Here is a 12,732-nt window from a genome sequence, read left to right on the forward strand (position 1 = left end):
AAGGCTGCCTCTTTGCTTTTATCTGCCTATTTGTTAATCAAATTACTAAACCTGGTGCTCCCAGCGAAGCCAGAATTGAGTGGAAAGGAGTAAATAAAGAACATTTTCACTCAGAGACCTAACTGGGTCATAAGAATCCAGAATTTGAATTTTGCTGCGAAGACAATGGTATTAAGTCAAGTGTGCTGTGCTTTATTAAAAGCAGATGTGCAATTTCATTTAACTTGCAGAAATATCAACTACAAAAAACAAGATTATGGTATTTATAATGTCCCATTTTCCTTAACTATTTTTCTATAACCAAGAGGTAAACCAGAGCTTGCTCATTTTAAGTACATAGAAAAATACTTGTCATTATGCAGCTGGAAATGTGACTATATTCTTTATCGTTTACTTTTCCGTCTTGTCACGGAATAAAGGAAAGACAGGAGAATAGGTACTTCACATTTTTTTCCTGCCTTAAAGGCACTTGAGGTGTTGATGAAAAAGCTCTCAATTAAAATCAAAAGAACTGAGTTCTATTAATAGTTCTGGCTCTGACAGATTAGCTTTGAGAACATGGACAAACTGATTTAGTTTTAGTTTCTTTAACTGCAGAAAACTGTAAGAAATAATAATATATGGGAGAATACTAGGTAAACTGCAAAGCATTTTACAGCCATGAAAGATCATTATTACTACAGATAAGTAGCAGATGGTATTTTGGGGTAGAAATCTTTTTTTATTTTTTCCCCCTGAGACAGAGTCTCGCTCTGTCACCCAGGCTGGAGTGCAGTGGCATGATCTCCACTCACTGCAACCTCCACTTCCCAGGTTCAAGTGATTGTCCCGCCTCAGCCTCCTAAGTAGCTGGGACTACAGGCATGTGCCACCACTCCCGCCTAACTTTTGTATTTTTAGCAGGGACGAGGTTTTGCCACGTTGACCAGGCTGGTCTTGAACTCAAGTGATCCGCCCGCCTCGAACTCCGAAAGTGCTGGGATTACAGGTGTGAGCCACCACACCCAGACTTGGGGCAGAAATCTTTAATAATAGAAAGCAAATTTGAAAACTATAATCCTTACTGGTTTGCATTCCCTTTTGTCAAGTTAAAAAACTGGAACCCTGCTGTGTCACTGATTTGTCCTCTGACACTTATACATGTAACCTATGATCCCACAGGGCCTCCACTGGAACAACTGTGGGATCATAGGTTAGATCACAAATTTATCAGAGAACCATAATCAAAAGGAAATAAAGGAAAAAAACACAAACTTCTATTATCCTGAAAGAAGCTGGTAATCCAGATGAGACAAACATGAAAGATTTCCAATATTCTAGGATAGAAGTTATTTATACCAAAAATTCTTGGTGGCAATTTGGGAAAGCTACAACATGCCGTGGTTAGCTGGTAGGAAAATTACTATCGAATGATTACCAACATTACTTATGACATTTGTTGACAAAGACCAAAGTATCTACATCTTTTTCTGAGAAAAGTTGGAAGCAACATGGGAGTCTGCAAGTCTCTGAAAGAACTGTATCAGTTAAATATCCACAACTGACAGACAAACTTTAAGAAACAATACATGCACTAGACTGCAACTATTTACAGGCGAAAATGGATGCCCTCCAGAGCCTAGTGGGCTAACAGCTCCAGGGATCATTGCCACTCTGGAATTTAGTGATAGTAGCGTGGGAAATAAACACTGAAAATAGGAATTGCTACATGATTATACAACTATTCCAGCCCCTGGCATGCTTAGGAAAACCTGGGAAAATGCTTCAGAGAGATGACTAGAGAATAAGACTGGCAGTCATCTTTGGCCTAGGAGAGCCTGGGCCCACACTTGTTCAGCCATGAATGAAGAGAATTTTACAGTTCATGATTATGGTACATTTGGGAGAGTAGGTACTCAACAAGATGATAACTATCCTTATGCTTTACAGCTTACTACCTGTTGAGAAATCACTAAATCAATCACCAAGCAGAGAACAGGGAAAACTAATGGTCAACCACAGACAGGTATTGAAGTCTGCTGTATTAGGAAGAAAAATTTGAAAAAGAAAGAAAAAAGGCGCCACGCACAGTGGCTCATGCCTGTAATCCCAGTAGTCTGGGAGGCCAAAGCTGGCAGACTGCTTTAGCCCAGTCGTTTGAGACCAGCATGGGCAACATGGTGAGACCCCATCACTTAAAAAACAAAACAACAACAAAAAATAAAAGAAACTCCCCCAAAATGAATTATTCTAAAACATTCGTCAATTTGACTGGGGATGGATACTGTAGTAGAAGACTAAGGACATTTTTCTCCCTTTGAATCATTTAGGCCTTCAATTTTTGTGGGCAAAATCTAAAAACCCTGGGTCCATAAAAATAAAAATAAAGTGCTTCTTTCCCACTTGGCTAAATTTATTTTTTATTTTATTTTAATGTTTTAATTTTTTTATTTTTTGAGATAGAGTCTTGCTCTGTTGCCCAGGCTGGAGTGCAGTGGTGTGATCTTGGCTTACTGCAACCTCTGCCTCTCAGGTTCAAGCGATTCTCCTGCTTCAGCCTCCCGAGTAGCTGGGACTACAGGTACCTGCCACCACGCCCAGCTAATTTCGTATTTTTTGTAGAGACGGGGTTTCACCATGTTGGCCAGGCTGGTCATGAACTCCTGACCTCAAGCGATCTGCCTGCCTTGGCCTCCCACAGTGATGGGATTACAGGAGTGAGCCACCACGCCCAGCCCCACTTGGCTAAATTTAATATGGGCAAAACCATATGTTTCATTACTTGAAGCAACCCTCTAGATTTGCAAAGTACTTTTCTTCTGGGCCCAAAGGGTGATGTGGGTGGTACTTAGGTATCTTTCAAGTTGAGTCACTAGTTCTTTCAACAAGCTAAATTTTAAAAAGCCCTGGGTGTGAATTAGGTGCCTTGAAATAAAGTCAAACCAGTCTATTTTCTTTTTTCTGTACCCTTTACTACAAGTGTAGCCTCAGTAAAAAGACAGGTTTAGGCCAGGCATGTTGGCTTACACCTGTAATCCCAGCACTTTGAGAGGCTGAGGCGGGCAGATCACCTGAGGTCCAGAGTTCGAGACCAGCCTAGCCAACATGGTGAAACCTCATCTCTACTAAAAATACAAAAATTAGCTGGGCGTGGTGGTGGGTGCTTGTAATCCCAGCTACTCAGGAGGCTGAGGCAGGAGAATCACTTGAACCTCGGAGGCAGATGTTGCAGTGAGCAGAGATTGTGCCACTGCACTCCAGCCTGGGCAACAAGAGTAAGACTCTGTCTTAAAAAAAAAAAAAAAAAAAAAAAAAAGGTAGGTAGGTTGATTCCTAACCCTCTCCCAACAACCTTTCCATACTGCTCTAAGGATGAAATGCAAATATAGGCTGTCTCCTGATTCATTTTTGGTCTGGGTCCCAGTACCTACACTGGCACAGAGGTTTCCCAAGGCAGTCACCAGCAACAACTGCACCTTAGCAACAACACTGTGGCAAAATCAAACAGCAGATTCCAGAAGCCTTCCCTCCTGCCCAGGTTGGTATTTTTAAAAAGTTAGAAATTTGTCTATTTTTCCACCACGGGATGCATAGACATGCATGCATGTGCACACACATACAGACAAGCATGCACACGTGCACTGGTGTCTACTCTGGGCCAAGGTGAGTAACTAAAGCTAAGATATAATTTTACTCCACGTCCAAATTCTATAAAACTGTTGTGTTTCAGACTGCAAAAATCTGATTTTACATGATTATCAGGAAAATACAATTCAAGTTGATATCCAGTTTTTAATAAAAATGCCAACTACAAAATAATAGTCTGACTGTGGTTTTCTAAAGTTACACTGAGGGAGGAGAGCCTCAAGTTTCTACTATTCTAGGATATAAAGTGAAACTATCTCTCGTGCTCCCTAAAGGAAAGTTCACTGCACAGGGCACACTGGTGCCTGTGGTATGTTAAGTTGCTCTAAGACTCCTATCCAGTAAAAAGTAATCAACATGGACAACAGGAATGAAAGAGATGTACTAAATCTCTAATATATTAACTTTGTGTTTTGTACCTGACCTATAGTTATTCAACTGTTTATGAACGCTAAATCAAGAAGAACTTTATTTTCCCAAAGTATGCCGTGAGGTTTAGGGACAGAAAAAGGACTCCCATGATGGCACATGTTTACCCATGTAACAAACCTGCACATCCTGCACATGTATCCTGGAACTTAACATTAAATTAAATTGAAAAGAAAATGGCTCTTCCTTGCATGGTTGCCCTAGTATATGAAGAAAAGATAGTGTGATTTCAAAAACGACATGCTCTCTTAATCCCTCAGGCTAGGAATTCATGCCATGCTGCAAATCAGTAACAGAGAAACTCTTAGAAAAAGTTTCAATTCATATCAACTCTTTTTCAGCCTCAACTCAATCAAACCTATTATAACAGGCAAATTCTCTCTTGGTAGAGGGCCTATCCTCATTGATTGGAACCGGGTTTGCCTTGATTCTGAGTTTAGGAAATCCAGTCTAGCAAGCTGCCCTTTCTCTAGGAACTCTAGCAAAGAATGCATTCTATCTATCTAAGAAGACGATTCTTTTTATTGATTATGAGCTCAAACTTTTGCTCTGTGTAGCAAATGCCACATTCTTACTAAGATACGCCTAAAGAAGCAACGTGCAGTCTCTCGTCATTAGTACCTAATGTTCAATGTGATATCACAAATGATCCATATAAAGCAAGGTAGGACAGCATCAGGAAGAGGCTTCTCAGCTGATAAATGTGACATTCAAAATGGCAATAGCAAATGTCTCCTTACCGCCTGCTGGCAGTTCATTCCAAGGTTCCCCTTCTCCCCGCGAACTACTTTCATCAGACAGTGTAGAGTCCGCCCTTTTCGATGTAATCCGGAACAATGGTGTTCAATCTCCCCCCGACAGCTTAGGATGATCTCAGGGCTCAGAGAAAAGTCTTCCATCAACATGCGTCGGTAATCCAACATCTCCCCCTGGCACTCACTGCTCACTTGTCGCCCTAAGTTAGGATGTAAGTCATAACATTACGAAAGGTGATGCTATGCATTAGCATCAGAAATCACCACCTATTAAAAGTACATATTTCTATGTGTCATATAATATACCTATCAGTCATGCTAACATCTGAAAAGCTTAGAATTAGCAAAAGCTTTAGCAACATAAAATAGGCTTAGACTCCAGATATTCAGGCTTCTCCTGTCAGTGTTCTGCATGAAACAGGTTTTACACTACTGCAGTAATAATGCAAATGCTTTGCCCATGGAAGCCTTATCAATAACTATTGGGGTAAAAATGAAAGCCAAAGAACAATCTCCACTGGTCTACACAATTAAAGCTTTCAGAAAAGACTACATTTCAGATATTCACTATAGGCTCCCCCAACTTCTTTGAGCTGTAAATGCCAATGGGGAAAACTTAAAATAAAAAGATTAAAACAACAAAACAAAAACTGGTCACCCAGACAGTTAGTTTAGTGATAAAGCCAAAATTTGAAGCCAAGTCTGACCCATGTGCTAAATCGTGCTACCCTGAATCTCCCCAAAATATTGCACAATGTGTATTTCAAAAATGAAAACTAGGCTGGGCGCAGTGGCTCACAACTGTAATCCCAGCACTTTGGGAGGCCGAGGCAGGTGGATCACGAGGTCAGGAGATCGAGACCATCATGGCCAACATGGTGAAACCCCATCTCTACTAAAAATACAAAAATTAGCTGGGCGTGGTAGTGCATGCCTGTAATCCCAGCTACTCCAGAGGCTGAACTAGGGAGTCGGAGGTTGCAGTGAGCCAAGATTGCACCACTGCACTACAGCCTGGTGACAGAGCAAGACCCCGTCTCAAAAAAAAAAAAAAAAAAAGAAGAAAACTATTCAGCTGGGCACGGTGGTTCATGCCTATAATCCCAGCACTCCAGGAGGCCAAGGTGTGAGGATCGCTTGAGGGCAGCAGTTTTGAGACCAAGCCGGCCAACATGGCAAAACCCCATCTCTATTTAAAAAAAAAAAAAATTGCCAGGTGGCTCACGCCTGTAGTCCCAGCAATTTGGGAGGCCAAGGTGGGTGGATCACCGAAGTTTGGGAGTTCAAGACCCGCCTGACCAACATGGTGAAACCCTGTCTCTAATAAAAATACAAAAATTAGCCAGGTGTAGTGGCGCTCGCCTGTAATCCCAGCTACTTGGGAGGCTGAGGCAGGAGAATCACTTGAATTCGGGAGGCGGAGGTTGCAGTGAGTCGAGATCACGCCATTGAACTCCAACCTGGGTGACAGAGTGAGACTCCATCTCAAAAAAAATAAAATATAAACAACACGAAAAATACTCAAAAAAGCAAATATGGGCGGAAACTAACATTTATATATATAAAGCTTTCGAGTATGAATCCAAAAAGGAACAGAAATGATTAAAAAAAAAAAAGAATGCTACCTCTGTGTACAGCTGACTCCAGGCACATTAGCAGGTAGGAGAGTCTGGCTTCACGCGATCGCGGAAGATTTTCCACATTGCACCGGTATTTCTTCAAGTCACTTTTACAGGATTTGGCCAATGAATAACTGACTTTATAATCCTGGGCAATCAGCTTTTGGCGGGTTGTGAGTGCTTCTCGACACTGAGGAAAGAGTACAGCAACAGCCGTGAGACCACTCATGTAACTTTACTGTTGACGTGTACCTCTAAGATGAGCATGGCGACTCAGCCAAGTACATGTCAACAACTGCAGTTATTACCAACATATCTATCTTTAAGTTTGGTTAAAATTTTCACAATTGAGCTAAACTAGTGTGGCATGAGACAGGGGTAAGTGGGTGGAGAACCTACAAATTCTGTAGTCACTTGCTAGTTGCTGCTGCAATAGCAGCTGTCCAAAATAAGTAAATATCTCATAGATCCCAATACATTAATCTGACACATAGCATTCTTTTCCACCTTAACAATACCTGTAACATAAATTTCACCAGCATCAAAGTGGCAACTAACATAACATTTGGGGCCGGGCGCGGTAGTTCATGCCTGTAATCCCAGCACTTTGGGAGGCTGAGGCAGGCGGATCACGAGGTCAGGAGATCGAGACCATCCTGGCTAACACTGTTAAACCTCGTCTCTACTAAAAACACAAAAAATTAGCCGGGTGTGGTGGCGGGCGCCTGTAGTCCCAGCTACTGGGAGGCTGAGGCAGGAGAATGGCATGAACCTGGGAGGCGGGGCTTGCAGTGAGCCAACATTGTGCCACTGCACTCCAGTCTGGGCAACAGAGCGAGACTCCGTCTCAAAAAAACAAAACAACATTTGGGATATTCTGGTCAATGCTTTAAAATACAATTATTCAATTATTCTATATCATCTGAACAATGATACAAGATTTGAATAAGACTGTTCAAATGATAAAAGAAAAAGGAAATGAGAAATATTTCTTCAGCTACATAGGAAAGTAAATGACAAGATAGCAAAATTATTTATTTCATAAGCCATCAACGATTCTTGCATTCATCCAGGGACAAAGAACTAAAAGAGGATGCTTAATGATATAGCTGCTGAAAAATTAAATAGCTAATTGCCTAGAAAGCACATTGATTTGGTTAACCTAAACTTCTTGAGGAGGCAGAGCTGGCCTTAGTGTGGTTTTATATAAAATTCTTTGATTTTACTCCCCAAACAAAGTAACATCTGAGAATTTTATATAAAATCATACTGAGAATTTTATATAAAACCACAGTCAGAGGGGGGTGGATCACCTGAGGTCAGGAGTTCAAGACCAGCTTGGCCAACATGGTGAAACCCTGTGTCTATTAAAAATACAAAATTAGCCAGGCACGCTGGCAGGTGCCTGTAGTCATAGCAACTAGGGAGGCTGAGGCAAGAGACCCGCTTGAACCCGGGAGGCAGAGGCTGCAGTGAGCCGAGATCACGTTACTGCACCCCAGCCGGGGTGACAGAGAAAGACTCCACCTCAAAAAAAAAAAAAAAAAAAAAAAAAAAAACAAACCTGAAAAAACCACCACACTGATAACCCTACTTGGCTTCTCACTATCTAGATATCACAATCAGGGTTTCATTTTCTTGGTTTCAGCCAAATATGCTTAAACCCAAGTACCTCGCCTCTGAAAGGAGTGAGCTTATCAGTCACTTACATTTTGGTATAAGATTATAAGAATATTGTTTGAGAGACTGAGAAAGCTTTTTTTTTTTTGAGACAGAGTCTCACTATGTCACTCAGGCTGGAGTGCAGTGGCACCATCTCAGTTCACTGCAACCTCCTCCTCCCGGGTTCAAGCGATTCTCCTGCTTCAGCCTCCAGAGTAGCTGGGATTACAGGCGCCCGCCACCACCCCCAGCTAATTTTTTTATTTTTAGTAGAGACGGGGTTTCACCATCTTGGCCAGGCTGGTCTTGAACTCCTGACCCCATGGATCCACCCGCCTCAGCCTCCCAAAGTGCTGGGATTACAGGTGTGAGCCACTGCGCCCGGCTGAGAAAGTTTTTAAAAAACAAATAGAACATTCATTAGTTTCTAAGTAATACTTACCTTTTCACTCATGGATTCTTCAAATTTATGGTTAAAGAGGCACTTATATACTCTGCCCTCACCAGCTTGTGTCTATAAGATGGAACATACACATTATTATTACTTTAGCTAAACAGTTATGCTGAACATTATCCACAATCGCATATAGAACTTTCTATTAAATGATTATAATGGTAAGTACCTTTGGACAAACAGTTCTGCCATTTATAAGATTTAATAGGCTTTTAACAAAAACAGTGACTGCAGTAAAGATGAAAAAAATATTCCCATGATATCTGGAGTTTGTCATTTGTTCTCAAATATATTTTGTTAATTAGGGAACCAAGAGAAGTGTCAGAGTCTGAGTCTTTTTTTTTTTTTTGAGATAGAGTCTTGCTCTGTTGCCCAGCCTGGAGTGCAGTGGCACAATCTTAGCTCAGTGCAACCTCTGACTCCTGGGGTTCAAGCAATTCTCCTGCCTCAGAACCCCAAGTAACTGGGATTACAGGCACCCGCCACCCTGCCCAGCTGACTTTTGTATTTTTAGTAGAGATGGGGATTCACCTATTGGCCAGGCTGGTCTCGAACTCCTGACCTCAAGTGATAGGCCTGCCTTGGCCACCCAAAGGGCTGGGGTTACAGGCGTGAGCCACCGCACCCGACCTCTGAGTCTTCTTTCTTACAAATGTATGCTAGAGTTAACAAAACTCTTACATCAGTGGCTCTGATGGTTAAAGCTGTTAATGCAGACCAGCAGGCAGAGCGGAAGTGTACACAAGTTACTTTCAGTACTTTGTTGTAAGGATGGAGGGACTATTCTATTTAAAGTGTTAGAAGGCTGTTCTATAGAGTCAGCAGGTGGTAATCAAGGATTTGGTTTTAAAAATTAGCCACCTGCTATTTTCTTCACCTTAGACAAAAACATGTAAATACATAATGTGTCAAAGTTTTAGCCACTGAGTAGATGTAAATAAGACCCTAGGTAAAATAAAATTCCTACAGATAAAAAAGACATTCAAGAACTGAAATTTAGAAGTGAGATAAGGCAGAAAAAATACTATGCGGAGATTATCAGAAGCCAGCTGTTAACTAAATGTTCAATCATCAAGGTTGAGCGCCCAGTTACCACTTTCTGCTACACTGGAACCAATTTCATCTTCCATTTCTGTGGCTTTTCTACATGTGAGGTTTCTTGATGGCTTATTTTATGTTAGAATAGAGTATTAAAAAATATTTAAGTCACAGTGGCTCGTGTCTATAATTGTAGTACTTTCAGAGACAGAGGTAGGAGGACAATCTGAGGCCAGGGGTTCAAGACCAGTCTGGGCAATATAGCAAGGCCCCATCTCTACAAAAATTTTTTAAAACAATTGGCCAGGCAAGATGGTGCTTTCCTATGGTCTTAGCTACTTGGGAGGCTGAGGCAGAAGAATTGCTTGCACCCAGAGTTGGAGGCTGCAGTGAGCCATGATCACACCACTGCACACCAGCCTGGGCAACACAGTAAGACCCTGTCTCAAAAATTAGGGAGGCTAAGCTGGGAGGATTGCTTGAGGTCAGAAGTTCGTGATCAGCCTGGGCAACATAGTGAGACTCAGTCTCTCAAAAAACAACAAAATTTAATTAATTAAAACAAAATTATATATGTGTAAAAATAAAAGGAAGAAAAGAATAGTTTCTGAGCTGACTCACATTTTCACAAAAACGCTCCCGATCGTCTCGGCAAGCAAAATATAAATGCCGGTCTAAGTGAAAGTCATCCGATGACAGTTCAGCCACCCGGAGAATGGCTTTCTTGCAGAGTTCAGAAACTTGAATCTTGGGTTCTCTTTCTTCTGCTTCTTTCACCAGGCCTTTCTCCAAGCATGATACCACCTCACCTTGTGAATGTGCATCCTAAAATAGCGAGGATATTAATATTTTAAAACTTTCACCACATGGGTTTCAAATAAACAACATTTGGCTAAACACACACACACACCCCCCCACACACAGAGTAATAAATCCCCACCATAGAGTTGGCTTATTAACGTTCTGCTGAGAAATCAGATAAGAACCAACCACACTGTGGAAGTTAAAGAAAATGCTCTCAATAATCTTCAGTTAGAATATAATGCTTGCATGCTACAAATGGAAACAGAGATCCTAGGAAGTTTAAGTATTATAGTTTAACTAGCACTAGAAATAAGAACCTGAACTTTTAAAAATTTAAAATGTCAAAAATTCATAAGAAACACAACAGGGCTGGGTGCGGTGGCTCACGCCTGTAATTCCAGCACTTTGGAAGGCCGAGGCGGGTGGATCACCTGAGGTAAGGAGTTCGAGACCAGCCTGGCCAACATGGTGAAACCCCATCTCTACTAAAAATACAAAAAATTAGCCGGGCACAGTGGTGGGCGCCTGTAATCCCAGCGAGTCGGGAGGCGGAGGCAGGAGAATCGCTTGAACCTGGGAGGCGGAGGTTGCAGTGAGCCGAGATCATGCCACTGTACTCCAGCCTGGGTGACAAGAGAGAAAAGAGAGAAACTCTGTCTCAAAAAAACCCAAAAAAACAAAAAGACAAAAAACAAAAAACCCACATCAGCTCAAAGTTCTGGTCATAGTTCAATACTGAAATTACACTGCCGAAATCTTCAGGCATTTCCCAAATAACAGTGCTTTCAGTCAAGTTAAAAACCAACAAACCACAAAATCCACTAAGAAGCTAGAGACCTTCTTTCTCCTTTTCCTACTCTGTAGTGTCCACAAACATCCCAATATGTAGAATCTGTTGTTAAATACTCAACTGGATGTTTTGGATTTATCTTAATGGGATTTAACAAGATTACCACTGTTTACACAAAATGCTTTTGAGAGTTTTCTTAAAAACCATCCAATTATCTTTAATTGTACATTTCATCATCCCCATGGCAACCACAAACATTCATTCATGCAAAATATGAGACAGTTCCCCTAAATATTTTCTATTCAAGAGTCCTAATCTATACTTATAAGATATGCTTCAACAATTTAAGGTATAACCACTAATAGCGCAAACCAAAGCATCTTAAAATATAGTGCTATCAGCCCAGCACGGTGGCTCATGCCTGTAATCCCAGCACTTTAGGAGGCCAAGGTGGGCAGATCACGAGGTCAAGAGTTCAAGACCAGTCTGGCCAACATAGTGAAACCCTGCCTCTACTAAAAATACAAAAAATTAGCCGGGTATGGTGGTGTGCACCTGTAATCCCAGCTACTTGGGAAGTTGAGGCAGGAGAACTGCTTGAACCCAGGAGGTGGAGGTTGCAGTGAGCTGAGATTGCACCATTGCACTCCAGCCTGGGGGACAGTGCGAGGCTCTGTCTCAAAAAAAAATAATAATAAAATAAAATAAAATATATATAGTGCTATCACTTATTTATACACACGCACTCAAAATCTTGTTATAATAAAATACATATCTATGAAATAATCTACATACAATAAAAAGATTATGGCCAGGAGTGATGGCTCATGCCTATAATCCCAGCACTTTGGGAGGCCGAGGTGGGCAGATTATCTGAGGTCAGGATTTTGAGACCAGCCTGGCCAGTGTGGTGAAACCCTGTCTCTACCAAAAATACAAAAAATAGCTGGGTGTGGTGACACCCACCTATAACCCCAGCTACTCAGGAAGCTGAGGTGAGAGAACTGCTTGAACCTGGGAGGCGGAGGTTGCAGTGAGCTGAGTTAGCGCCACTGCACTCCAGCCTAGACAACAAGAATGAACTCTGTCTCAGGCCAAAAAAAAAAAAAAAAAAAGATTCCTAAAACCAAGTAGGGTAACACCTACTTCAGACAAAATTTCAAATCAACCAAAGAATGTATTTTTTTCTATTTTAATAGGATTTGTCTATAGCACCTTAATTTCCAAGGGTTTCCACGAAAGCTTTCATGTTATCTCCTGACACACATATGAAGAAAGGACACAGCTCTGATATCTACTGTGGACATGAAAGAACAGAGGCTCAGAGGAGTTAACTAACTCATTTGAGTTGTAGAACATAAAGTGTCTAGCTAACAGTCCTTCATTTATTTATCTAGAGCTGGGGTTAATCTGGGTGAGTGGGTGGGGCCTACTCCTACCCACTCACCCACAAAAAACTCCTAAACACCTACAAAAAACTCCTAAAACTTGTTTTTTTTCCTGTTATTGTTTAGTTTTTATTTTTATTTATTTTTTTAAGAGACAGGGTCTTGCTCT

General features: G+C 41.3%; 1 protein-coding gene across 2 annotated transcripts in view; it reads right to left on the bottom strand.

Annotated features, from left to right (window-relative positions):
* The window catches only part of GLG1 (golgi glycoprotein 1), a 160,666-nt gene that overhangs the window by 35,058 nt on the left and 112,876 nt on the right, over positions 1 to 12,732 (bottom strand). For both annotated transcript variants that reach the window (XM_025371482.1, XM_025371483.1), the window contains 4 exons: positions 10,203 to 10,406; positions 8,532 to 8,603; positions 6,434 to 6,617; positions 4,794 to 5,008 (listed from right to left, as the gene is read on the bottom strand). In XM_025371482.1, the coding sequence (XP_025227267.1) occupies positions 4,794 to 5,008; positions 6,434 to 6,617; positions 8,532 to 8,603; positions 10,203 to 10,406 (675 nt within the window). The remainder of the gene's footprint in view (positions 1 to 4,793; positions 5,009 to 6,433; positions 6,618 to 8,531; positions 8,604 to 10,202; positions 10,407 to 12,732) is intronic.

This window comes from Theropithecus gelada, chromosome 20 (genome assembly GCF_003255815.1).
Source record: "Theropithecus gelada isolate Dixy chromosome 20, Tgel_1.0, whole genome shotgun sequence".
NCBI classification, from domain to species: Eukaryota; Metazoa; Chordata; class Mammalia; order Primates; family Cercopithecidae; genus Theropithecus; species Theropithecus gelada.